A 26,968-nucleotide genomic window follows, 5' to 3' on the forward strand; every position below is an offset into this window, starting at 1 on the left:
TTCTGTTGTTGAAAGTTATAATGGGAAATCAAATCATAGATTATTTGTTGAAAGAAAATCTACCTATGAAAAACTTACGAATAGGTCTAAATGAACACATTATAGTAGCCACTTCATAACTGAGCACGATATCTATGTTTTGATCTAGGGTGGGAGTCGGGCGCATCCCTACACCTGTGGTCACTGGACCAGTGAAGGGGGTCTGATCACATGTGGGCAGAACCCAAAACTTGGATTTTAACCAACTGAGATCACAGACTACAAATACACTCCAGGCAGATTCATACGGAATACACAAAAGTAATTCTACAGCAGCAACGTTTTTTACACAACAAGGCAAAAAACAGGAAACGTATTTTGAAATATGTTACTCTGAAATAGTTTTTTTTTGTTTTTGTTGCTTTTTTTGGCCGTGCCGCACGGCTTGTGGGATCTTAGTTCCCAGACTAGGGATCGAACCCAGGCCCTAAGCAGTGGAAGCGCGGAGTCCTAACCACCGGAGAATTCCCTGAAATAGTTTTTGGATGTTGTAACTGAAATGGAAGTTCTGGAGGGGACAGCATTCAGGGGAGAGTTGCATTGCCAGGTCAGAGTGGGCAGGGAACTGGATATGTGTTGAGCCTCTCCCATGAATTGGCACGGTATACATTCTATTTTAAAACATCTGACATTCACCAGCATGCTACCAAGTGGGAATTACTGTCTCCACTTCATATACGGGAAAAACTGAAGCTGAGAGGAGCTAAGTGATGTGTCCAAGGCTGGTGGAAGTGGTATAAGGTGGAGATGAGTTCACATCCATGTCTGTCTGTCTCCCCAGGCCCACCCTCTCTGGCAACCTCGGCACTACTGCCAGATTGAGCCGGGCAAGTCTCTGTGGTGAGAACTGGCCTGTGCATTGTAGGATGTTCAGCAGCATCCCTGGTCTCCACCCACTGGAGGCCAGTAGCTTCCTCGCCACCCGCCAGTTGTAACATCCCAAAATGTCTGCAGACATTGTCAAATGTCCCCTGGGAGGCACAGTCGCCCCTGGGTGAGAACCACTGCACTAGACCCTGCTTCTCCAAATGGAAGATGTAGTACTAAGAACATGTGAAACCTAGTATTTATAATTCCCTTTCCCAACAACTGTACCCATTCATCAACACACAGACATTGTGCTTGGAATTGAGGACACACTGGTGAAAGGGCACATGTGGACCTTAACCTCCCAGAGCTTATTCTAATAAGCATGCAAGTACAGGTGCCTTATGCTCCAGTAACAGTTTTAAAAAATGACAGTTGTGGCCTCGCTACCAAATAACGTATGTATGTGTTTTCTGTGTACACAGGGGAGCATGCAGGTGTATCGATATGTGTTCATGTAAAGTGTACCTACATTCCTATATTTGAACCTTGTAAAACAGGACCATATTTAAACTGGTGCATAAATGCAAATGACTCTGTTAGGAGACTACTGGCAAGACCTACGGTGGGCTTGCTCTTGCACCTACGAATTGATTTTTAATTGGTTGCTATTTTTTCATTTTAATCAGACGTATGTGATTTTTGATGCCTAACAGCCCAAATTTTGACATCTGCCTATTGTTATATCCGAGAAATGCAAGGTAGACTTAACCGCATTAGAAATGCTCTTCTCTTACCTGGTAAGGACAGCTCGTGGTCCCCGTGCCCGGGCATGCATCTTGTCGAGCACCATGTGTTTCAGTTTCTGATAGTACACGGGGCCAAAATAGATGTATGCTTCCAAGGGTTCACTGCAAGGAAGGTCAGAGTTTTAGGTTAAGAAACTAAGTTTGGGCTAACAAGAGACAGCCTTTTCTAGGACTCATCACTGGCAGGCCCTTATTTGTTTATGAACAAGTTTATGACTGAATGAATGGAAGAGAGTGATTTTCAGTCTGCAGTGAACAAATATGCTAGAACTGGAAATATAAAAGTACCATGGATGCAATAACAGATGCATTGTTCAATTAAGAAATAAAAATTTATGAACATTGGGGTGCAGTATCTTTTCGAATTAGTGTTTTTTTTTTTTTGGATATATACCCAGGAGTAGAATTGCTGGGTCATATGGTAATTCTATTTTTAGTTTTTCGAGAAACCTCCGTACTGTTTTCCACAGTGGCTGCACCAATTTACATTCCCACCAACAGTGTATGAGGGTTCCCTTTTCTCTACATCCTCGTCAACATTTGTTATTTGTGTTCTTTTTGATGACAGCCATTCTGACAGGTGTGAGGTGATTCTCACTGTAGTTTTGATTTGCATTTCCCTAATGATTAGCGATGTTGAGCATCTTTTCATGTGCCTGGTGGCCATCTGCATGTGCTCTTCGGAGAAATGTCTATTCAGTTCTGCCCATTTTTAAATCGGGTTTTTGCTTTTTTTGATGTTGAGTTGTATGAGTTGTTTTTATGTTTTGGATATTAACCCCTTATCGGTCATATCATTTGCAAATATCTTCTCCCATTCAGTAGGTTTTCTTTTCATTTTGTTGATGGTTTATTTTGCTGTGCAAAAGCTTTTCAGTTTAATTAGGTTCCATTTGTTTATTTTTGCTTTTGTTTGCTTTAGAAGACGAATTCAAAAAAATATTGCTGCAATTTATGTCAAAGAGTGTTTTGCCTATGTTTCCTCTAGAAGTTTTATAGTATCTAGTCTTACATTTAAGTTTTTGATCCATTGAGGTTTTTTTTTGAGTTTATTTTTGTATGTGTTAAAGAATGTTCTAATTTCATTCTTTTTTATGTAGCTATCCAGTTTCCCCAGCACCACTTACTGAACAGACTGTCTTTTCTCCACTGTATATTCTTGCCTCCTCTGTCATAGATTAATTAACCATAAGTGTGTAGATTTATTTCTGGGCTTTCTACCCTGTTCCATTGATCTGTGTGTCTGTTTTTGTGCCAGTACCATAATGTTTTGATTATGGCAGCTTTGTAGTATAGGCTGAAGTCAGGGAGCACGATTCCTCCAGCTCTGTTCTTCTTTCTCAAGATTTTTTTGGCTATTTGGGGTCTTTTGTGTTTCCATACAAATTTTAAAATTATTTACAATTGCCAAGGTATGGAAGCAATCTAAGTGTCCATCAACAGATGAATGGATATGTGGTGTATGTGTGTGTGTGTGTATATATATATATATATATATATATACACATACACACGCACACACACACATACACCACACACACACACACACACACAATGGAATACTACTCAGCCATAAAAGAGAATGAAATTTTGCCATCTGCAGCAACATGGATGGACTTGGAGGGCATTATGCTAAGTGAAATAAGTCAGACAAAGACAAACACTGGATGATATCACTTAATGTGGAATCTAAAAAATACAACAAATTAGTGAATAAAACAAAAAAGAAGGAGACTCACAGATATAGAGAACAAACTAGTGGTTACCAGTGGGGAAAGGGAAGGGGTAAGGGCAATATGAGGGGTAGGAAAAAAGGGTTATTATGGGATTATATGAAATCATGTGTGAAACTTTTGAAAACTGTAAACTACCATAGAATTTAAAGAATCGTTCATTCAATTAAAAAAATAGTGAAAAAAAATTTAAACAGGTTGTGAGACAGTGTGAACAAGACAGTCCCTCCTTCACTGCTGCCACCCTCGTCAGGCCACCATCCTTTCTTGCCTGGACTACTGTAGACAATCCTCCAGTTGGCCTCCTTGCTTCCACTCTTATCCCTCAACAATCTATTCTTCACACAACAAGCCAGAGTGATTCCTTCTAAATCATAAATCATAGCAGGTCATTTTTCTGCTCTAAATTCCCAATGGTTTCCCATTACATTCAGACTCTGCATCACCCAAATATTGTATCACGGCCACAAGGTCTAACACAACCTGGCTCCTGTCCACCTGACTCATTTGCTATTCCCCTTCCTCACCGCTCATTCTACTCCAGCAGCACTGGCCTCTTCATTGTTCCTCAAATGTAGCAAGCCCACCTGCCCCAGGGCCTTTGCGCTCACTGTCAGCTCTGCCTGAAACATTCTTCCACCAGGTATTCACATGGCCCTGCCAAACCCTTCACCTCCTCCGAGAGGTGCGCCCCAATCACATTCTCTAGAGGTGCCTTCCTCCCACCCCAGCATCACAGTGCCAGTGCAGTCTCAACTCTCACGTTGGTTTTATGTTCTTCAGAGCACTTGTCACCGTTTGCTATTAAAGTACACATTTGTTATTTCTCTAATTATCGCCTGTTTTCCCCAGAAGAAGTAAATGCCGCAGAATAAGCACTTCATCTCCTTGTCACTGTGGCCCCTGCACTAATGACCCTGCCTGGCACACAACAGATACTCAGTAAACGTCTGTCACAGAGCTGACTCATGAGCCTTTAGAAAATCCGTAGTAAGAGTTTAAAAAGAGAGTGAATATTTAAGTGCTTTGACAGTGGAAAGCTTTTTTTTTAATATAAATTTATTTTTATTTATTTATCTTTGGCTACGTTGGGTCTTCGTTGATGCGCATGGGCTTTCTCTAGTTGTGGCGAGTGGCGGCTACTCTTCGTTGCAGTGCACAGGCTTCTCATTGCGGTGGCTTCTCTGGTTGCGGAGCACGGGCTCAAGGTGCACGGGCTTCAGTAGTTGTGGTGCATGGGCTCAGTAGTTGTGGCTTGCAGGCTCTAGAGCACAGGCTCAGTAGTTGTGGCGCACGGGCTTGGCTGCTCCGAGGCATGTGGGATCTTCCCAAACCAGGGGTTGAACCCGTGTCTCCTGCATTGGCAGGCAGATTCTTAACCACTGCGCCTCCAGGGAAGTCCCTGCATAAAGTCCCTGAGATAAAGACCTCTTTATCTCAGTTTTCTTAGTTGTACAACAAGGGGGTCAGACTAAAGTTCTTTCCAGCTTTAATAATAAATGATTCTAATTCCTCCACTGTATGGCTGCTCACAGTAGAATTTCTAGAACTCTGTCACCTAATGCCATTCTATCATTAACTGAATAAAGCCAGATGCCATTTTTCCTCCTAGCTATGCTCGAAAATGTGACAAGGGATGAAAGCTGGTGGGTGAATATGGTTTTAAGCCCTTTATGAAACTTTCAACTAACAAGCTAAAGTAGTGTTTCTCAAACTTTACAACTGAGATGAATGGCAAAGAAATGAAAACACTTATTGGCTGGGGGCACTGGGGAAAGTGGTGCAGACAGAGCCTACAGCTGTCCATAGGAAGCAGAGCACAACCCATCCAAATCTTCCAGTAAAATTACGTTCAGAAGGTCCGCCAATTGATTCACTGGATTTGCATACTTTCTGGTCAACTACTGCATTATTTCTGGATGAGAAGCAAAGACTAAAATGATCAGTTTAGCAGTGATAACTGTTTTTGAAATGGACCTTAGTTACTTCACTGAATCATTTTTGAAATGGACCATCACTCTTGCCCTGTAATGCGATTTCCTGTAACAACTCAACTATGATACACCTAAAGAAATCCACATTATTACAATCTAGATAGTTCATTTGAGAAAGCAGGCAATAATTTTAACAGATACAGATTTTGGCCATTTTCATCATATCTGGATAGTCTATTTGCAGCACTAACATCAAGCTCTGTGTTTTCACACATGCTTCCACGCTGAGTTTCACTTGTGCTCAAGCAGTTTGAAACCTCAGAAGAACGGTATAACTGCTATGTCCCACAGTTTTATCTGGCATAAAATATGTAAGTGGGTCTTAATTTAAGCAACTGATTTGATCCTTTAAAACCATGTGTGAGTCAAGTTTGAAAACCTGATCATTCAGGGTAACCTCAGGGACATCTGTTTCTCCAGGGAACCAGGAAGACCCAGCACTCTGCTGTGTCTCCCTTCAGGCTGCTTTCCAGCCTCCCCTCAGGCTGCAGCCGCTGCCTCTTCCACTTCCCTGAACTTCCCAAGCTCTGCCCCTTGTAAGGTGTTCAACACACTTCTCCCCTGCACGAAACACTCTCCAAATGTCTCTTCTCATCCTTCGTATCTCCACTGAAATAGCCACCTCCTCACAGGGGTCTTCTAACCTATTCTTTGGTTTCATTTTGGTGAGAGCTATTTGTACTTGTGTTGATTTGTTTTCATTCCTTTATTCAACAAACATTTATGGAGTGCCTGCTGTATGTCAGGCTCTGTGCTAGACACTGGAAATAAAACAGTAAACAAAACAGACAAGCCCTGCTCTCATGTAGGTTACATTCCCATTGGAGAGACAGATGGTGATATTATATGGTATTATTACATTACTTGATAATGATGAATGCTACAGAGAAAAATACAGCAGGAAATGGGCAACACTGAGTTGTGGTTTTAAAGTAAGTAGTCAGGGTAGGCCCTGCTGAGAAGTTACTTTTTGTCTTATTTTTTAATGTCTAGTAACAAATCTCAGTGGTCAGCCCCATAGGTCAGGGACCACGTCTATTTTGTTCACTGTTACATACTTAGTACCTAGCACATGTTAGGTGTTTAACACGTCATTGGTGAATGAACGCGCAAATGTTACGCCTCAGGCTACCTGTCAGAGCACTAAGTACCTGATATTCATCACAGTAGTGCAGAGAAAGGCCAACAGTTAAGAGATTTTGTATTATAGACAACTGATGTGTTCTTTAAAAGCTGTGCAGAAATCCTATTTTGGTAAGTAAGATCTTTCTACTTTTTAAATGGGAGCCTTATCGGCACAAGGGCACTCCTTAGTTTATTAGTTTTCTAAATTTGGACTTTCTTTTCTCCCCTCCCCCAGTTTCACGGAGATATAATTGACAAATAACATCATGTAAGGTGTACAACGTGTTGATGTGACACACACATACCGCAAAATCACTACCACCATAGCTTAGCTGTGACGTCCACCATAAATCTGGATTTTCTTGTATCAGATTTCTTAAAGGAGTAAAGCCGTATATCTTAAGGGCTCTTATGCCTTATCACATTTTTACTTTTATCCTTTTACTTTAATAAAATCATACTTTTACTTTAATAAAATCGTAATTTTCCTTTAAGACGTCTAAACACATACTCACCCTGTGATGCCAGAGGTAACATAGTCTTTCCCCAAGTAGTTATAACCGTGGCGAACGAGGTCCTCACACACATCCTTCACTTTACTGCCTCCAAACGCAGTGCCGTAGTGGAATCTGCCGTCTAACACGCCGGCCTTGCCCGCCAACAGCTCTATTAACTTTCCCACCTGTGGGATGTGAACAAATTAAGTGAGCACCTTCCTGTGGTTTAGGAATTCTGTCTGTTTATTTAGCTCTGGCCTGTTTCTTCCAAAAGATTATAAGACTACTACTATTAATAAGAGTGATAAATCAGTAGTAGCAAATATTTATCCTCTCTTACTGTGACCTAAGTTTATGCCTCCAAGACCCCGATGGGATAGGTACTATTACCTCCTTCAGTTTACATCTGAGGAAACAGAGGGGTTAAGCAACTTTGAAGTCCCACAGCTGCTAAGTGTCAGAGCCAGGATGACAGAATGGTAACCACAGAAAGGGAGATACATTGATACATGGGGTTCTTCTGTTGAGGGGTGAGTTCATCACTCAGAAGACTGCTCTCGAAGGGAAGCCCAGACCTCTCCACACCCCCTCTGTAGAGGAGATTAGCCCCCCACTGTCAGGGTCTAGGGACCTATTTATTTGGCAAGAGGTAAAAGGGCCCTTTCCGAAAATCAGTTTCAGGGCCCCATCTCCTCCACTCACTACAAACCAACTGCCTGCCTTTTTCCTTAAAGGCAGCGCCTCTGAAAACCGTACTAACTGGGCTTCCCTGGTGGCGCAGTGGCTGTGAGTCCTCCTGCCAATGCAGGGGACACGGGTTCGAGCCCCGCTCCCGGAGGATCCCACATGCCGCAGAGCAACTAAGCCTGTGCACTTTGGCTGCTGAGCCTGTGCGCCACAACCACTGAGCCCGTGTGCCACGACTGCTGAAGCCCGTGTGCCTAGAGCCCGTGCTCCGCAATGAGAGGCCACCGCAATGAGAAGCCCGTGCGCTGCAACAAAAACCCAACGCACCTAAAAATAAATTAATACATTTATTTTTTTTTAAAAAAGATAACATTCCTTCCTAAAACAGAAAAACAAAACAAAACAAAAAAACCCGTACTGACCGTCATTCGAGATGGGAAGCCATGGGGATTCATTATGATGTCCGGACAGATGCCAGAATCACAAAATGGCATGTCTTCCTGAGGGACGATCAAGCCACAAACACCTGGGGGAGAGAAGATTTCATGCCACGTAGAGCCAACCGGCAGAAAGGAAGAACACAGTACTTAATTGGGATCTCCCTGCTGCCGTCTCTATTTCCACTGCTCTCAAACCTTCTCTGTGGTCTCCATCAAGAGTAATAAAAGCAACTTCCAACAATCCTGCTACACGAACAGTTCAAAAACGACTGTCCTTGCGGAAAGGCACTGCAGCCTGCGGGTTGGCCTTCTGGCACGACACACAACGTGCCGTCAGGCCGTCTGCCCGGCCTCTCTTGCCCCAGACAGGGGAGAGCAGTGGCTTCCCCACGCCCCAGCCCCATCGTCGTTCCTGACACTGCAAGTCAGCGGCAATCTCGCTCCTTGTCAGCCAGTCTGTGATCTGCTACCTAACGTACCCACAGCACAGGAATGCGAGTTCTCTGATCACCAGAACTGACTGGGCAAGGGATGTGTTTAGACTGTGGTTTTAAAACGTGGGACAAGGAGTCCTTGTGAGTGGCTGATGCACTGACAGGTCTACCTACTGGCTGCCGAGCCCTGGCTGGTGGGCTGGTTTCTGCCAGGGCTCCCCTGGCCGAGCCTAAGCTGCCCTAGGGAACTGTAATTCCTATAGCTTATGGCATGCTAGAAAAGTGACCTCTGATCGAAGTTGTAGAGTTGAACAAGAAAATCAAATGCCAAATTACTCTTGGAAGAAAAGGCTGGAATCAGAAATGAAATTCTAAGAACGAAAACCAAACCAAACCCCACCAGCTCTCTGCACTCTACTGACGGTCTCTTAAGTTAGTTGTACTTTATTACTCCCTAAATATTATTCTAACCTGTAAGGGATCTTATTGCTTAAATAGTTTTAAATTCCTCTGATTTCTTTCTTGGTAGAACAACTATACGGGTACAGTTTTAGATTGTTCACCACAAGCTACCTAATTCAGAATTAGAAAACTAGTGTACAATGGCACTGGACCAGGAAAAAAAATGCTTTTATATTTCTTAACATGAACTTTCTTTTCCTTTGTATACAAAGTTATCAACCATCTGCACCTATTGAAAAGAAACTATTCTCAAAGAAATGTTTCTTTCCTCAGTTTGATTTCTACATAATTACTCAAACTTTTTTAAAATAAAATTTTTGTGCATGTTACAATCACCAAGACCTGAAGTCTAAAGAGAAAGAGTGCCATCTGCCTATTTAACATCGGTTATCAATGTTCAGATTTCCAGTGGCTATGAACGATATGGTAACTCGGTTTATGAAGTTGAATCCTAGAGCATGCCTTTTTGGTTGAAATTTTATTGTTTATTATAAAGAACATATGCTTTCCTACATTAAGCCCAGAAACATTCAGTTCACTTTATTTCAAATTCAGCTACAATGTGTTAGAATTTAAATCAAGCAGAGTCTGTGACCCTCCTTTCTCCCCTCCAAAAATCCATCTTTGTCCACACTGAAATTATCTGACAAAACGCTGGGGCTACTGGGAAATCTACTCTGAAAGGCATCAAACTGTAAATCTAGGTGCAACCGACAACAACATTGTTTAGCAGTGAACAAAATGTTAAAAACAGCAATTCCTAAAGAGGCCAGTCCCTGGGACGTGCTTGGGTGAGAATGTCACTTTAGCTGGTGAGGAGGTGGAAGGTTCAGCTACATCCCTTAAAAACAAAACTGAAGAAAAGCCTCGGCACCCCTTCAGCAGCAGTTCACAGGGGGATGCTGGCGTCTGCTCAAGAGGAAGCTGCCTGTTCACCCCCGACAAGAGAAGGTGGGAGTGAGGTGCAGGAGGTACAGAAACCCCCTGCGGAAGCAGGACACACTCATATTGGGGGAGGGTAAGGAGTGGGATGATTTGCATTTTGTGTTCTCAGTCTCAGCTGACAAGTTTAATCAAGCAAATTTAACTTCATTTTGTTATTAAAATGTAAGCAATGCTCCCTCCCCTGAAATCTGAATCTCCAATAACTCTTCTTGAAATCTGATTAATATTTGGTATAGAGATTCCTTTCTTGGGAAGTTATTTTCTTATCAGCCCTTTTCTGACACTGCAGTTTAAAAATACATTGGTTATGTAAGTCACTTACAGATTTTTTTCATTCCATTATAGGAATGGCTTTGGCCACATCTGAATCAAGGGCACCTGTAAGCCAAAAATTAAATCTTAGCTAACTTAAAATTACTTTAGGCTCTGAAAACCCTTTTATATGCCAAGATGGTTCCCATAGCAGACAGGCCTGTGTTGTTTGTTTTGTGTGAAAGTGAATGATAAAAGATCCATGAAATCGACACAGAAAGCCAGAACAGCAGAAAGAACTGAGGGCTCTCCATCATTGCGGCTTCTACCCTCTGCTGACTTGTGGAACAATGGAAGCTACACATCCAACTGCAGATCTAACACAGCTGTGCATTTCATTAGATGAAGAGCACTAGTGACACAAGTAAATAATTAACTTATTCTGGTCCGCTGACTGTGCTTATGAGACCAGTCATAGCTGACAGATTTTAATACAAGTTAACACAAAGAAACCATAATGAGCTTAGAAGTTAAAACAAAATATTTAGACAGAATTTGATGATCTCGAATCTCAAATTAGACAAATGATTTTTTAAAGTTTGTATTTTACTGAATTCATTTGGTGGGGGGAAGAGAGTTCTCAATCTTAGAACCAGACTTCTCTTTCTCTTTTTAAAGGTATTTCTGTTTCAGAATTATTCAAATCCTTAATTAAAGCAGGAAGGTTTTTTTCTTATTTTTCAAATGAAAAATTAAAATTCTGGTTTCTCCAGTGACAGAGGCATAAAAATCTCTTCCAATATTTAGAACTCTTAGAAGTTATAGTTAGTTTCCTTTAACACTGGTTTTAAAATGTAAATGATATGCAGTACGCTTCAGCGTGTTAACACTCCCCTGGATCCTTGAAAAGGGGATGGACTACAAATAAACCATATCTAATGGAAGCTGTTGTGAAACAATTACTGATTCATACCTTAAATGCTTACACAGCATTTCAGATTTTAAAATAAAATTTCATCCCCCGGCTCATGCTGGTGTCTCGACTCCATTGTTTATAGCACAACCTCCTGGCAGTGAATTGCAAATACACCAGTTTAACAGGACCGGGAACACTTAATGCCCTCATAGGGGCCAAATGGGAATTAGACCACAGATTACACTATTGAACTTTTAACAAATGAAAACAGACAACAAGGAAAAACTGGAACACAGAAAGTTAGAGCAGAAAGGTTCTACAGATACCCAGTCATTAAAATATTACTCCATCACCGTCAATCTTAATTTCAAGTTGTAAAGGTAAAGAATTTAGGGAGTCTCAGGAAGCCACAAAGCTCACCGCCAAGCCACACAGGAAAGGCAGATCTGGGGATCCACTGCCACAGTTCTCTGTGTCACGGCCCCTACACTGGAGGCTCTTACACCAATTTGTTATTTCTATTTCTGTGGCCTCGCAGAACACGTAAATCATTTAAAGAATACCCAGCAAAAGTCCAGTTAATCTGACAAATCACTCTTAGAAAGTATTTCTAATTGTAAACAGCAATTCACTTGTTCAAAAGTCATTTGTGGACTTTTTTTTTTAAAACTAGTCTTAGTGTAACGGATCCATCTCAATCCAAATAGGAAAAAAAAAAAAGGTAAGAACGTGAGAAAAAAGATAAGGAAGAAAACTAAAGCATTATATTACCATATAAAGACAGGAAAGCAAGTAACAACTGGCAAAAGACAACTGTAATAACATCTTTAATCTGAGATCTGTTTTTGGTGTGACTTTAACATGTTGAGAACGAGCTAGCAAAGGGTTTTCTCTTTTGTTGATAGCCAGGTCTCCCCTTAGAATCAACAATCTGCTTCACTTTTTAATGTAAAAAATTTTTATTTAGCAAGTCTACCTTCTACGTAACCACTTTTGGATTAAATTTATCACTCTCAGGTTGATATATATTTTCATTCTTCCTTTTCTGAGTGAGAAAAGAGAATCATTTCCCTCGATGCCCTCAGTTAATAAGCTGCGTGACAAATGCTGTGACGGAGGCGGGGGATACGAAGAGGTTCAGAGACTTGAGTCCACTCGAGAGGTGTCCCACGCAGAGGAGCCTAACTGAATACTGACCATGAAAACACCTGGATAGTTCAGCTTACCAGGTTCTAATGCTCTAAGAGATGCAGAGCAAATCAGGCAGTATGTCCTGCTGAAATAACACTAGTCAGAGTCTAAACTGCCTACTTTCTGTGAGTACCAGTTAGACCAGACTTTTCTTTTTCTGCACAGTTTAACACTCTGTCACTAAGCAAAGGTGAAATGATGCTCCGATGCTTCTCTATCAGTCCTAGTGCAAGAAGAGGGTTGGTGTTTGGTGAAGGAGTGAGCACTGTATTAATGCCCGGTATTAATGAGGTTCATAAATGGGGGCCGGGGGGACGCGATCTATAATGGGCTCATCACCCCTTGGACACTCAGACCTGTGTAGGGTGGGACATCCTGGAATTGGGTGACCTTCATTTGTCTCTGTGCTGTTCAACTGATATTGTTACCTTGGGGATAAAGCACCACTTTCTGGTGAGCCTTAGCTGTTTGGTCTTTGGAATGGGAATAATTAGCACCTATCTCATGAGGCAATTGTGTTAGAAGAACAGATGAGCTAATGTCTGAGAGGTACTTTAAGGTCCTCAGAGAAAGGCGGCATCTAAATACAAGGAATTATTATTATATAAGAAACCTAATTACTCTCAGCAGGAAGCAAACTAGCAACGCAAAGGAGACCAACTTAATGAATGGAAGGGGCAGATGCAGTTGCACTAACTGTGGCTGAAGAGACCAAAAAGCAGCTCACTCCGCTGGGTTCAGATCATTTCACAGGATCAGGATGGTGTCTCCTAATAACGTCAGAGCTTCACAGGACCTGGGCTGCGGATTTCCAGGGCAGAGTAGCTTGCTGCTCATGAATATGGTGGTAAACAGGGCCGAAGAAGCAGGAGGAATGCTTTCAAGTTCGACTGTTCGTGTTAAATAAGAAATGTTTCTACTTTGAACAAACGCATCTCGATAAGCCTTTACATATTCAGAAATGTAAGTCTCTAAATCAAATCGTGAAGGCTAACACAGGTGGTTGCTCCTTTCTTCCTTTCCCCCTTTCCAGTTATTGAATTAACCTTCTTTTATTCTCACACCACCACCTTAAATAATCCCAAGGGGGAGGGGAGGAGACAAAAACTGTTGAATCATATTAGCTTTGTTCTGTTGCTGAGTCGCTTCCAGATCTATCACATCACTTGCCATATCCCGGTTGACATAATTTTAATTCGGCTCTTCCTTACATGTTAACAGATAAATAATGCATAAGAAAACTTGATTAGCTTTCTTATTAAAACATCACTCTAAATGAGAGGAGGCGCTAGAAGACAATACAGTTTTTACACGGCTTTCCCATGAGCAGTTGAATGGTTTGATGTGATAAATTTGCATAGTCTGAAGCACACAAAGGGCTGATTAATTGAAACCCTTACAATGCTTCTGGAAGCAGCTATTGTAAAACAATAACCATAGGAACTTTACAAAATACACATGGCTAAATGTGTCAAGAGCTTAATAAAATGTGTTGAGGCTATACTATTTGGAAACAGAATTGGAGATTTTTATTCTGGGCCATAAAACACTAAACACCCTAATTTCAAAGCTTTACTTGGATATTTACTGAAAGGTCAGAGGGTTACTGGCTAGCTACCGAAGACCAAAATTTGTTCTTAAAAAAACTAAAATAAAATCTTCTCGAGGTGTCTATGTGGACAAAATAATCTTGATTTCAAACATTAAAGTAAGAGTTGCCAGAACTTCTTTTTGGAACAAAACTCTGAAGGATTGTCTGGCATCATATACCTTATCTTGGGGCTCACACTGTTAGCTCCATCGGCCCCCTTCTCCCCTCCCACTTGGAGTCTTTCATTCAAGCAGGATCAAGCAAAGTAGGGAGCCAAAGACATCCAGACTTTGAAGCCTCAGACTAGCAGAGGGGATTTTAGACAGTCTCAAGTGCTACATGAGTACAAGGTGTTATTATTATTACTTTAAATCAGAGTCTTTTCATTCTCTCAATTTTAGAGAACATAATATAGAGAATGGAAATAACAAGTGAAGGTCTGGAAAAGGCAAAGGTTTTGCCCAGCCTTGTTTAACAAACAAACTTTCCTCTTGGCTTTTCTGCCACACACAAATTAATATTTTCTTACTTCCCACAGCCTCTTCATACCTACTGTATAAAGATTCTTTAATGTGTTGGAAAGTCAGGGTAGACTTTTTTTTCTTCTAATAAACATTCAGTTAATATCTCAATAAATTAATTTAACAGGTTGCTGAATAACTTTTATTAATGCAAAATGGAGGCAAGTGACCTTATAATGAAACTTTTGTTGAACAAGAGAGGGCCAAAGACGAACCTTCCAAACAATGTTACCCATAAATGCATAATCCTTATGAACCAATACTGTGAAAAAACTGCATTTAGTAAGACTATATTTCTATTTTAAAACGAAGTTTGACTTCACTCCACTTAAACTAGCTGTCTGAGGATTTAGGGGGCGATACTGAGGAGTGTATACCGTTATCTCAGATTTGCAGTTATTAAAAAGCTTCTGTTTGCCAGGACAAACACTCTTGCTCAAATACAGTTTTTCCTCTCCTTTGGAATACTGTTTGGTATTGCTGCCGATTCTGTGATCTACAGGACCTTTGTTGGAGGTGCTAATCCTTTTTCACATGAGAGACTGAGAAATGTTCTTTCAGAGAAGTGATATATTGCCTTTTTTCCCCCTACATCAAAGGAGTCCACTTTTTCCTCCCTCATTGTGAATGGCAGCAAAAGTAAGAGGAAATCTGGAAATATAATAATTTGGTTTCCTGAGCAATGAAATGAAATTTAACTTGAGGAATTCCTTAGGCTGACAGATAATTTTTGTTAAAGCATTAAAAAATAAAACAAACAAACAAAAAACCCAACTGAGCAGGGAATCTGCTCACCCTTCTAATAAACGCACTAACCGTCATAGAAAGCAAGGCTCAAGATAAAAGTGTTTGCCTTTGACGAGTTCCCTTCATATAGAACTTATGCCAAAGTTCAAGAGGCTTACATAACTTATTTTGATTTTAATAAGAATTCTAGTTCCAAACATGACTCCAATCAGCATTCTGTGTGAATGTGTCTTCCTATCTTTAACTCTTATCTATAAAGCTGATCAAGGAAGAATGTGAAGAGAAAACACGAAGAACATTCCAGACCCATCTCTGCTCTCTTTTCCCCTGTGGAGCATCATTATGCATCTATTATGTAAGTCATGGCTTCACTCTGAAGTACCTAGAAGTCTAGAACACTTGGGAAAGGAGATCAAGACTTTGGGGTTCTAATATTTTCCCACCACCACCCGAATTTGAAACAAAACTAAACTTTCCTTCCTTGGTAAACAAACATACAACAATTTCATAACTTTGGTGTACAGGTTATTACTAAATCATCTCACCTTTTCCAATATTTTGCATACTACTAAAGGATGAGCTGTTCTCGAGACTCTTGACCAAAGGCCAGCTCCTTTGAGGGGGAGCTGATTCACTGTGCATTTACTGATGAGATGCGCAACGGACCTCACAAAGACCCAAAGGACGAATGTACTTCATTAAAATTCTTCGAATTTCTCATTGGAAAACTATGTTGGAATTCCCTTATCTAAAAAGTGTGCTGTGAATGAATATCACCTGCTTTTCAGGCTGGAGGAGTCTTCATGTTAATTGTGACACCCTCTTCCTTACGGAATAGTTTCTCCTTCCTCCACGTTTGGCTCTCTCTGCTTGGTCCTCCTCCATTACCCAGGTCACAGAAAATGATGCTGTTTACTGGGTCTGTCACATTTTTAACAGCTACTGATCAAACACTTTCACTTCTCCAGTGGGGCTTCTCTGTCTGATCGATTACATTCAAGCTTTGCTTAGTACACAGCACTGATGCTGATTCCCAACTACTTAGTACTGACTCTCCTGCCCCAGATCACCCACTTACTGTGGCCTCTTCAATCTTCTCGCTGAGCTTTTATAACATAGAACACATAGCTACTGCTGTTTAGCTTCCTCTTCACATTTATTTCATTTAGCTACTAATTATCCTACCACCTTTGAAGTGAACAGGCTTGAGCAGGAGAGACGCTCATGTTCCGTGAAACTAAATTTTCAAGTCTCCTTTAATTGTTAGAGAGGATATTTTGAGAGGCATTAGGTACAGAAATGCCATCTACGTAGTATGCATATACAAAAAGAATTCCTAATAACAGCTTTGTCAAAGTAAACTTTTAACAAAAGACAAAAATCAGGACATCTGCAGGGCCACATCGCTTTCTGAACACTGAGAATAACAAATTCAATGCTCTAAGTGGAAGGGGCAAAAAGAGATGGGCATAAAGATGACCTACATCAGAACAATCTTTATATTTTCTCATAGAGAACACACGTGTGTCAGCTTGCAGATGTTACCTATATATATAATTTCCAAACAATTCTATATTTCAAGAGTAAAAACTAAGTTCAACTAACTACTGCACTTATGCTGGTGTATATCTAGACCCAAACTGAAAGAAATCACTGTAGGAGTCACGGTGAGACACATGAAATTTTCATCAGCTCATTTCATGACAACCACAATAGCATAACCGACACTGTGGACTGTTCTCCGTCTCATTCACATTTTCACTTGCTGGCATCCAACTCTTTCAGGCCTCATCCAGCTCATCTTTGGGTCCCACGCTTAGGGCTGGGTTGCTGCACGGCTCCATATAGACGCCGCCAGCTGTGCCTGCTGCATGTGAATGTTCCAAATCAGCTCCCCGCCAGCACTGTCCAAGCCACTCCCCTCAAGTACCCCTCCTCTTCTGGCTCTAAGTATCACATCTAGCCAGATGAATCAGGAGAATGGGAAAAGTGGAGAACTCAAAAATTTACTTCCTCTTATTTATGCTCAAATTCTTGATAGATATGGGATTTTAACCAAAGCTACCAAGCCTGACCAGAGGGCCAATTAAAGAAGGGAGTGGGGACAGTGTTTTACATGAGGTGATTTTAGAAAGACAGGAATACCTGGAAACACAGCTCTGTGTTAGGAGTACATCTTAATATGGGGGTTTGGCAGACATTTCTAAAACAAGGTATGTGAGGATACTGCTTCCCCTGGAGTGGTGGCAGGAGTGCTATGTGAAGCTGCTTATCCAGGAAGAAAGGGAATTTTGTGTCTCATTAAGGAAATATTAGAATTAATATTTAAATTACTAATATTAAATATAATATTAAGAAATGTTAGAATTCTGTCCCAAGGAAAGGTTGTGTCTTTCCCAAGGGGAAATCTCAGGAAATATGGCAACCTTGGGGGCAGAGTGGTAATGGGATATCAAAAGAGAAAAGAAACACCTCAACTGGAATTAACAGAATGGGCAATGCACTTGGAATCAAAAATCTGGATTTGAATCCTGACTCTGCCAACACTAAGCTGTAGTAGGCAAGCAAGCTACTCACAACTCTCAATCTCCTATTCTGTATAGTAGAAATAACAACATCAACTAGAATTGTAAAGGTTAAAGGATGGAATATAGATGAAAATGCTTATAAACTATTAATACACAAAAGGTAAATACTATAAATGCAGGTGACTCCCAAATTTTATCTCTAGTCCTAACCTCTCCCTGGAGCTCCCGACTCTATACCCAAATGCCTACTCAACCTCTTCACTTGGAGTCTAATGGGCATCTCGAACCTGAGGGCCAAAATCTCAACCCCTGCCCTTGCCTAACTCCAAAAAAACCATTCCTTCTCCAGTCCTCCCCTTCTTGGTAAATAGCCCTGCCAGTTGCTCAGGCCACAGAACTCACCCTCAGTTCCTGTCTTTTCCTCCTCCAACATCTCTGCCATCAGCAAGTCCTGTTGGCTCTAATTCCAGAACATATCCAGAATCCATCACTTCTCTCCAATTTTCCACTGCTACTGCCCTTGTCCAAGCCACCGTCCTCTCCTCCCTGGACCACTGCCACAGTCTCCCTGCTTCCCTCTCTCTTCCCCTCCAGTCTGCTCTCCATATGGAATCCAGGGTGATTTCTTAAAATAGTAATTAGATCTTGTCCTCCTTTGCTTACACTCACCATCCAACAGGCCTATTGGTTCCCAACATATTTAGTATGAAGTCCAAACTCCTTTCCTTCGGCCACAAGGCCCTGTAGTACGTGCCTCATCCTTTTTCTCTCACTATCTCAAACCATGTTCCTCCTCAGGCACATGCCTGGCCAGACTGGCCTTATGTCTGTTCCCTGACTATGCCAAGCTCACTGATACCTCGGGGCTGTTGAACTTCACTCTCCCAGACCCTTGCTTCTCTGGCTCCTTTTCATCCTCCAGGTCTCAGCTCAAATGTCGCTTTGTGCAAGAGGCCATCCCTGACCATCAATCCACAGTACACCCCCTCTCCCCGCAAACCAGTCACTCTTTCACATCAGCCTTCATCTGCAGCACTTATCACTATCTTAAATTATTGTGTTTGTGTTTTTATTTACTTCTTTTCCATCTGTTTCCTTCCCTAAGAAAACATAAACCCCAGGAAAGCAGAGACCCTGTCAGTATTTACCACTGTATTCCCAGTATCTAGAACAGTGCCTGGTACATAGTGAAAGCTCCAGAAATGGATCAATTAATTAATAATATAAGCACTTGAGATGATCCTCCATCATCTCAAGTTCAACAAGACACAGAGTTGCTTTGTGATCGGTGCCCTCATTTCCAGGCTTAAAACCAGTCACTGTGGCCTCCTTCCTCTCCTTGGCTCTCTTTATTCCTGTCGGTCAACACGTTGCACTGATTTGCTCTTTACTGTTGCTCCCCATTTTTTCTTTCACAGGAAAAAAAATCTTCATCACAGCCTTCCAAGTCCAGACCCCACCCAGCCTGCCTTCCTTTCCTGCCCAGCCTGCAAGAGAAGACAGGGGACAGACCTACCAGCAGTTACCTTTACTGACTGCTGGCGGTGCTCCAGGCGCTGTGCTCCCTGCTTTACACACATCATTTTGTTTAATCCCAGTAACAACTCCTAGGAAACCGTCTCCATTTCAAAGGGATAAAATTGCTCACTTAGCGCTCAGGACCTCTACCTCTTTGCTATACTTTTTCTCAACCTGAAGGCTTTCTTTGAACGCTGAACAGAGGTGGCCATGAAGAAAAGGAGAAATGTGCCCATTCAGTAAGCCCACAAGGCAGGGCAGGGCTAACGCGTATACATTACAGGAAAGCGCACTCAGGCTCAATATAACCATCGGAACGGTGCCACCACAGAACGGCTGCCTCAGAAAGCAGCAAGGGCCCCCCTCCACAGCTCATGTGCGAAGTGGAAAACCATCTGCCAAAACTAATCTAAAAGAAATTCTTATACTGGGGAAGATGGATTTGGACTAGACTTCTAAAAGGTCTTTTTAAACTCTGAGATTTTGTCCCTATCTACAATAAGCTCTCAACTTCTCTCTCATGAATGGTCTTCACCATATAGTTTACTATTTAACTATATGTAATCCTTTGTATTCATCTTTTTGCCAACTCCTTAGGGGCATTAGCCAAGGGTTGAGTTTCCTTTCTACCTCCTAGAGAGCCCAACGCGGTTTTGAGCCCATGGCAGTGACTTAAATATGACCAAATAGATTTCTTTGGGCTGTCAAGGCAGATTCTCACTGAAGCCCAGGGTGCACATATGGGTGGCATATGCATTTAGCTATTTTGGTTGGAAAAGCTTCAGTGGGCTTGTGTGGCCAGTTGGCCAGTTGGACTGGGGAGCTATGAATCTAGGGTGATGAAAGCCCTAGTACCAGTCTGGATAAAGATGAGACATTCCATTTCTGATATTTACTAGGAAGAATAAGTTATACTAATTTGGGGAGGGAAGATTTTGTCTTGTTATACCTGTACATTTAAGATATTTAATTATTCCACAGACACATTGAGTGAATACCATATAATATGCAAAGTGCTGTGATGGGGGCTTGGGGGGGTTAAATAAATTAGTAGGGCATGTTTCCTATCCTCGATAAATGTAAAATATACTTAAAGTTAGCAAACAAGGTATTCTGATATTTAACAACAACATATACAAATATTTTAAAACCATTGCTATTTTTGAATCTTTACAATTTATATATAAATGAAAAGAACTTGAAAAAATAGGCTTCTGCTACTGTCATGCCTCTGACTTCAGATGGGTGACATTCAAGGAAAGGATCAAAATGGTAGACCTTAGTTACAATAATAATCCAGGGAAAAGATAAGCTATTCTCAGATAATTAAGAGTTGACAAAATGTGGTTAATACTCTTCTGATAATTGTTAGCATTTATGTCATAATTCTGAGTGTGTGAACTTTAAACATTTTTAACTTAGTTTTAAATCTTAGAAATGATTAGAACAACCAAAAAAAAACAAAAAAAAAAAAAACCCAAAACAAGGTACCTTGGAGGCAAGGCTCTGGTCAGCAGACAAAAGGTTGGTGCTCTAAAAACCCTCCTCACCTTTTATTAAAATAATTTTAACTTCAGTTCTATAAACTGCAGAGAAAACAACCAGGCACACTAAGCATTCTTGTGTTGAAAATTCTCGAATAATGGACATATGGATTTCCAGTAAACAGGGCAGAGGAAACACATGTTTATCTCTACTCCTTCTCAAACTCCTTATCAAAAGTCCTTCTCCAAACAGGAGAGTTGACAAAATTAAGGTAGAAACCTATAAGGAAAAAGAATGGACAAGAGAGAATTTTGAAAGCTGACGAATAGAGGAAAGAACAGTAAGGGACTTGAAAGAAGGAGAAAAATAAACCTAAGTACCTGCAGCAGAGGCACGAGGAAGTGAGCTGACTCAGCCCTCACTGCCACTCCCGGGAAGGCTTAGGAAATAGCACAAAGTGCTGGCAAAAGGGGGATGAGGTGTGGGGCTGAGGGCAGCGGGAACGACTCAAAGGCCCCCATCCATCAGCAGTTCCAGTGGGCTCCGCGTTAAAAATGTGTCTGGACTGATCCCTTCTCACCACTTCCCCCGCTACCAGGCTTTTCCCACTCACCACCTGGGCTCTTAAACAGCCTTTTAACTGCTATCACTGCTCCTTCACTCGCCCTATCATATTTCTCATCTGCTCAGGCCCCTCCAGGGGCGTCCCTCTCCCTCAGAGTAAAAGCCGAAGTTCACAGAGTGACCATCAAGGCTTCACCTCTGACTCCCTCCGCTCCGGCCACACTGGCCTCGTGGCCAGGCCTCGAGCACTCCAGGCTGGCTGCAGCCTCAGACCTTCCTTTTCCCTCCACTGCTCGTCCACCTGAGAGGGTCTGCTCCCTTAACTGCTCTCAGGGCTTTCCTCAAAGTCATCTTTTCAATGAGGTGCTGCTCCTCGACCACTTTACCTCAAACTTCAGGACTAACCACTCCTGCCCCACATGCTTCCTATTCTGCTCCCCTATCTTTTTTTTTTTTTTTTTTTGTCTTCTCAGCACTTAACATTATCTCTCTTGCCCACAAGAATGTAGGCCCCACAAGGGCTGGGATTTTGTCTGTTTTGTTTACTGCTTATCACCAGGGCCTAGAATAGTACCAGACACTTAGGAGATACTTAATAAACATCTGTAGAAATATATGTCTGTATAAGAAATCATCAGAACCCGAGTTTCTATTCTCCACCCCATACAGACAAGAAACTACCCTTCTACCCCAAAACTTACCCGAGAAACTGAACCACAATGACCCATGATCCACAGGTAGCAATTACAGTGGAGGGTGGGGTGAGGGGCTGGCCTGATACAGAGGAATAAAGTGAAAGTCTGTGCACTGAACCAGGGGCTGCAGCCCCCTGCCCCTATCTGGCTTCCAGAAGGTCAGCTGATAGCCTTAAGCACTGCACCCACCCTCATTCCCAGCTGCAACCTTCAGGCAGTAGTTAGAAAGATCCTACTATGTAGAAACTGAATGGTTCGCTGCCTGATCAACCTACAATGACAGCCACCAGTCAACAAGTTCTGTCCCTGGGACACAGAGCTTTCAAAGTTCAAGGAGGCAGCAGACATTAAAGGAAAGCTTCCAACCACAACAACCAGACCCTAAAACACATAGGAGGGAAAAAAATCTCTCTAGAAACGGAGACAAAATTAGAAACAGAAGAAAAACAAAAAACAAAACAACCAAAAAAGTAAAGCTAAAAGAAAACTAAAAATATATACATATATACCTGTTGTTGTAAAAAGGAGGAGTACAAATTAAATTTAAAATTGTAATTAGAAATTAAAAATATAATAGGTAGGTTAAAAAAAAATCTGGAAAATAAAATCGATCAAATCGCCTAGAAAGAAAAATAAGAGAAAAGAATGGAGAGTGGGGGGAGAAAAGGTAAGAAAACTAGAGCATCAATCTGGAAGATCCAATATCTAACTAATAGGAAACCCAGAAAGGACACAGAGAAAATGATGAAGAAGAAATTACCAACAAGAAATATAAGAAAATGTCCAAGAATTGAAGGAACTTGAACTTCCAGAATAAGAGGGTGCCTGATTTCCAAGGGCAAGGAATGAAAAAAGGGTCTATGGAATTTCAGAATTCAAGACAAGAAGAAGATAGTAAAAGCTTCCAGAGAGCAGGGTGGGGTGAGGAAAGAGAGAAGGATGGAAGGAGGAAAACAGAGAGAAACAGAGCATACACACAACGATCAGGAAGAATGACATTACAATTCAGATAAGTAGCATGGAATCCAGACGATAATGTAGCAATGCGATCAAAATCCTTAGGGAGAAGAATTTTAAAATCTAGAATTCTATATTCAACCAAAGTATACATCAGGTATGATGACAGAACATGTTCAGACATACATGAGCTCAAAAAATTTACTTTCCATGCACACTTTCTCGGCAACGTAACGGACGGACTACCCCACTATGGGGGTGGGGGTGGGCTGGAGAGAAAAGTGACATGGGAAGAGCCAAGAAACAGGGGCTCAAATGGGAATTTCATAAATGACTACCATTCGGCAGACTTAGAGTGCGTTGTGGACTGTGTGCCCGAAAATTCATATGTTGGAGTCCTAACTCCTGGAGTACCTCAGAACGTGACCCTATTGGGAGACAGGGTCTTTAAAGAGGCAATCAGGTTAAAATGAGGTCATTAGGGTGGGCCCTAATCCAGGATGACTAATGTCCTTATAAAAAGGGGAAATGTGGATACAGACATGTACAGAGGGAAGATGATGTGAAGACACAGAAGAAGACAGCCATCCATCTACAAGCCAAGGAGAGAGCCCTTAAAAGAAAGCAACCCTGATGACACCTTGATCTTACATTTCTGGCCTCCAGAACTGAGAGACAATAAATTTCTATTGTGTAAGCCACCCAGTCTGTGGCATTTTATTTTGGCAGTCCTAGCAAACTAACACAGAGTGCTTCCCAACCTTTTTGGAAAACATTTTAGGGCACACAAGATGAGCTGCTCAGGGCCTTGGCTGCCCCAGGCTCTGCTCTGCATTCCTGAGGGTTACAAGGATTAATCTCTCAGTCCACCTATTACGATTCTTAAAACGTTGGCTGGGAAGGTCTGGCTCAGAGCATATAACCGCCACAGTTTGGAGGAGGAAGAGTCAGAGTGCTATAAAAGAAATCATCTGGGGAAAAAATGATCCTAACAGACTACTGATCACATGGAAGATTGTGCTGAGAGGCTGTTGATGGTATAGAAGAATGGTAAGGAGAATAAAGAAAATAAAGCAAAAATTTTAAATGAGATAATTATTAACTTCTGAAAAAATAAAGTTACATAGCAAAGGAAATATACTCAACAATTACTTGGTTTGGGAATGAACAATATTTATGTAGTCAAACTATACAATCTAAATAATTAAGTAACTCAAAATTATGATAAATCTATGAGGGAATGGAGCTTGGGAGCAGGAAAGAGAGGTAGCAAAGTGCTCGGTCCTCCTACCTGTCACAATGGGAGATCAGCAGGTGACATCTAAAATGGATGAATCAATATAGGGCTGCTTAAGAATATTATTTAGAAATACAAAGATGAAGATGAGACGAAATTGCTTCTAGGAAGCAGAATTGGAAGAAAGGCAAGGACTTATGTTTTTTAGTACAAGCCGCCCTTTTTTGTACTATTTGACTTTTTTAAGCCATGTGCATTTATTATTTAATAAAAAAATTATACTTAAAGGAAATAAAAATTATGTTCAGTTAAGCGTCCTATGTTATTCCTCCCATTACTCTGTTAAAGTTTACATTACCTATTTTTTTGTTTGCTTTTTTTCCCCCCAATCTTTTCAATAAATCTAATGAAGCTGTAAGAGAAGGGAATATCAAGGGAATCTAGGCTAATCAGAAGGTTTTACCCTTGGATTAAAAGCCATCTGGAAAAGGAAAACTAGCAAGATAAACTCCTCACTACAAGTGAAAGGTCATCGAGACCCAGGAGGACTTTTTTCAGTTTCATATAGTGATGTACTAGTCAAAGCCCCCTAAGAGTGAACAGACCTTTAAAATCTGCTACGTTTCAGATCACTGCAAGTTGGAAACCACTTCTGTCAATGAACATTATCCATAATTGTTTGCAAAAATGCAACAGCACAAAGACTTGTTGACATTTTACCTAGCGGTCTGCATTCACAGGAACTTACTAATCAAGTGTGGTTTTCATTTTCAAAAGTAGCACGTTGATTATACTGTAACATATATACACTTATATATAATATACAGATTAAAACCTGGGTAAAATCAATCCAACAAGAGTGGGGAATCTGTTCCTTTTCACTTTCCCCCTACCTTCAATTCATTCATACATTCAACCATTAGCAACTACCTACTAAGTATCTACTATGTGAAAGGCTCTTATGAGAATATAAAGACACGGTCCCTGTCCTCAAGAAGTTTAGTGGAGTGAGAACACAGTGGATAATCACTGAAATGTACTCCAGCCTTCAACTCTTTACACAATACTCTGATGGAGTAATGCACAAGGATTTGGGCTTCAAGTTTGCAAACTGATTCAGCGTGGAGATGTCCTCTTATGGTGTGCATTCTTGTAAAGCTTCCAGTGCCAACATTTTACAAGGGAAGCATCAAGCTTTGCTCTTGTCTAGGTAATAGGTCAAGTAAAATAGAGGCTGTTAACAAGGCCACGGCTACCCCAGAAAGACTCAGGGGTGTACCTCAGAAATTGTCAAGACCAAGAGAGAAGGAGAAACAGTCTCAATACAGAGAATTTGACTTTCACTAGTAAGCAGTGGAAAATACGAGAACCTCAAGATATGTTTAAAAACACTCAAAAGTTAAGAATTAGCATCTTAGGAAACTGTATGAAGTAGAGGTGTCAAATTCACATTTATAGATGGAACCAATTCTTTCTTATAAAATATTGATAGGCTGAAATAATCTTGTGTTTGTTAACTGAACTAACAAATGCTTCTGATGAAATAGTATCTTAGTCTGAAACAGTTTCATTGATGGAATGACAACTAAGGCTAGATTCATCTGACCAAACAAATTGTAAAATTTGATATACTTGCTTGGCAAATAAACAGTCAAAATCATCAAGAATACAATGCATAATTATCCTCAAACCAATCAATTAAAAACAGGAAGACACCATACCAGCAATTTATAAGCAAAGGTGAGGTTCAAAGTTGAAGAGTGAATGAATAACAGCCAGTATTAATGATCATTGCTCTCACTTCTTGAGCACTTACTATGTGTCAGGCACAATCCTAACTGCTTAACAGTCAGGATAGCATAGTAGTTAGTTAAGAGCATGGACTCTGAAGCCAGGCTGCTAGGGTTTAGAAACGAGTTCTGCCACCAGCTGGGGACCTTGGGCAAGCAGCTAACCTTTCTGTGCCTCTGCTTCCTCATCTATAGAATGCAGATCATAACAGCACCTACGTCCTGGGATTGTAAAAAACAAATGAGTTAGGAAATATAATGTGCTGAAGACACTGCCACACACAACAGTGTTAGCTGCTGTTGCTGTTCTTAAAACTAGTAAGTGGCAAACAGAGAAAAAATTCAAACCCAGGACAAACTTAAATACTAGGTATATATTGACTAAAAAAGACCTTACTGATAATGAGTTAATCAACAGTGACACAGTACACACATTTCTTGAAGATAAAAAAACAAAACAAAACAAAACCAAAAATGAATGAAAACCCAGCATTAACCACCAACGGGAAGAGTGAGGCTCGCCAGTGGGATGAGCTGGAGAAGCAGCGTGTAGGAGAAGGACCACTATGCAGTGGACACGCACTGCACTGGAGGTGGGAGATCAGGGTCCTAACACCAGCTCAGTGACCAGCTGCGCAGCCTTGACTGGCTGCTTACCAAGCGGAGTGTGAACTTCCTCATCTGTTAACTAAAGGGGCAGATGAAGGTATCTTGTGGTGCTGACATCCTATGATACCATGCCCCAACAGAACATACAGTATTTTAAATATATACCTTTCATAAAAAATAGGTATTACTATTTATTTCTGAACAGCCACTCGTACTTTAGTAGGTACATCATCTAGAATGTATTTATAATTATAATTTTGGCCCAAGCAGTTGTAGAATGAAATAAATAGCATAGAGAAGCAGAACTATGGTATATTTTTAAATGCCATTAAAATATAAACAGGTTAATCTGAGAAATAAAACGAGAATACTTCTGATAACACAGTAATAATTTT

The 26,968-nt window shown here is 41.0% G+C and overlaps 1 protein-coding gene across 2 annotated transcripts in view; it reads right to left on the reverse strand.

The window, feature by feature from the left end:
• Positions 1-26,968, reverse strand: part of POLR3B (RNA polymerase III subunit B) — a 117,165-nt gene that overhangs the window by 8,619 nt on the left and 81,578 nt on the right. For both annotated transcript variants that reach the window (XM_079938267.1, XM_079938266.1), the window contains exons 24-26: positions 8,114-8,217; positions 7,023-7,189; positions 1,644-1,757 (exon numbers count right to left, since the gene is read on the reverse strand). In XM_079938267.1, the coding sequence (XP_079794393.1) occupies positions 1,644-1,757; positions 7,023-7,189; positions 8,114-8,217 (385 nt within the window). The remainder of the gene's footprint in view (positions 1-1,643; positions 1,758-7,022; positions 7,190-8,113; positions 8,218-26,968) is intronic.

This window comes from Stenella coeruleoalba (genome assembly GCF_951394435.1).
Source record: "Stenella coeruleoalba genome assembly, chromosome: 11".
In the NCBI taxonomy this organism is placed as follows: Eukaryota; Metazoa; Chordata; class Mammalia; order Artiodactyla; family Delphinidae; genus Stenella; species Stenella coeruleoalba.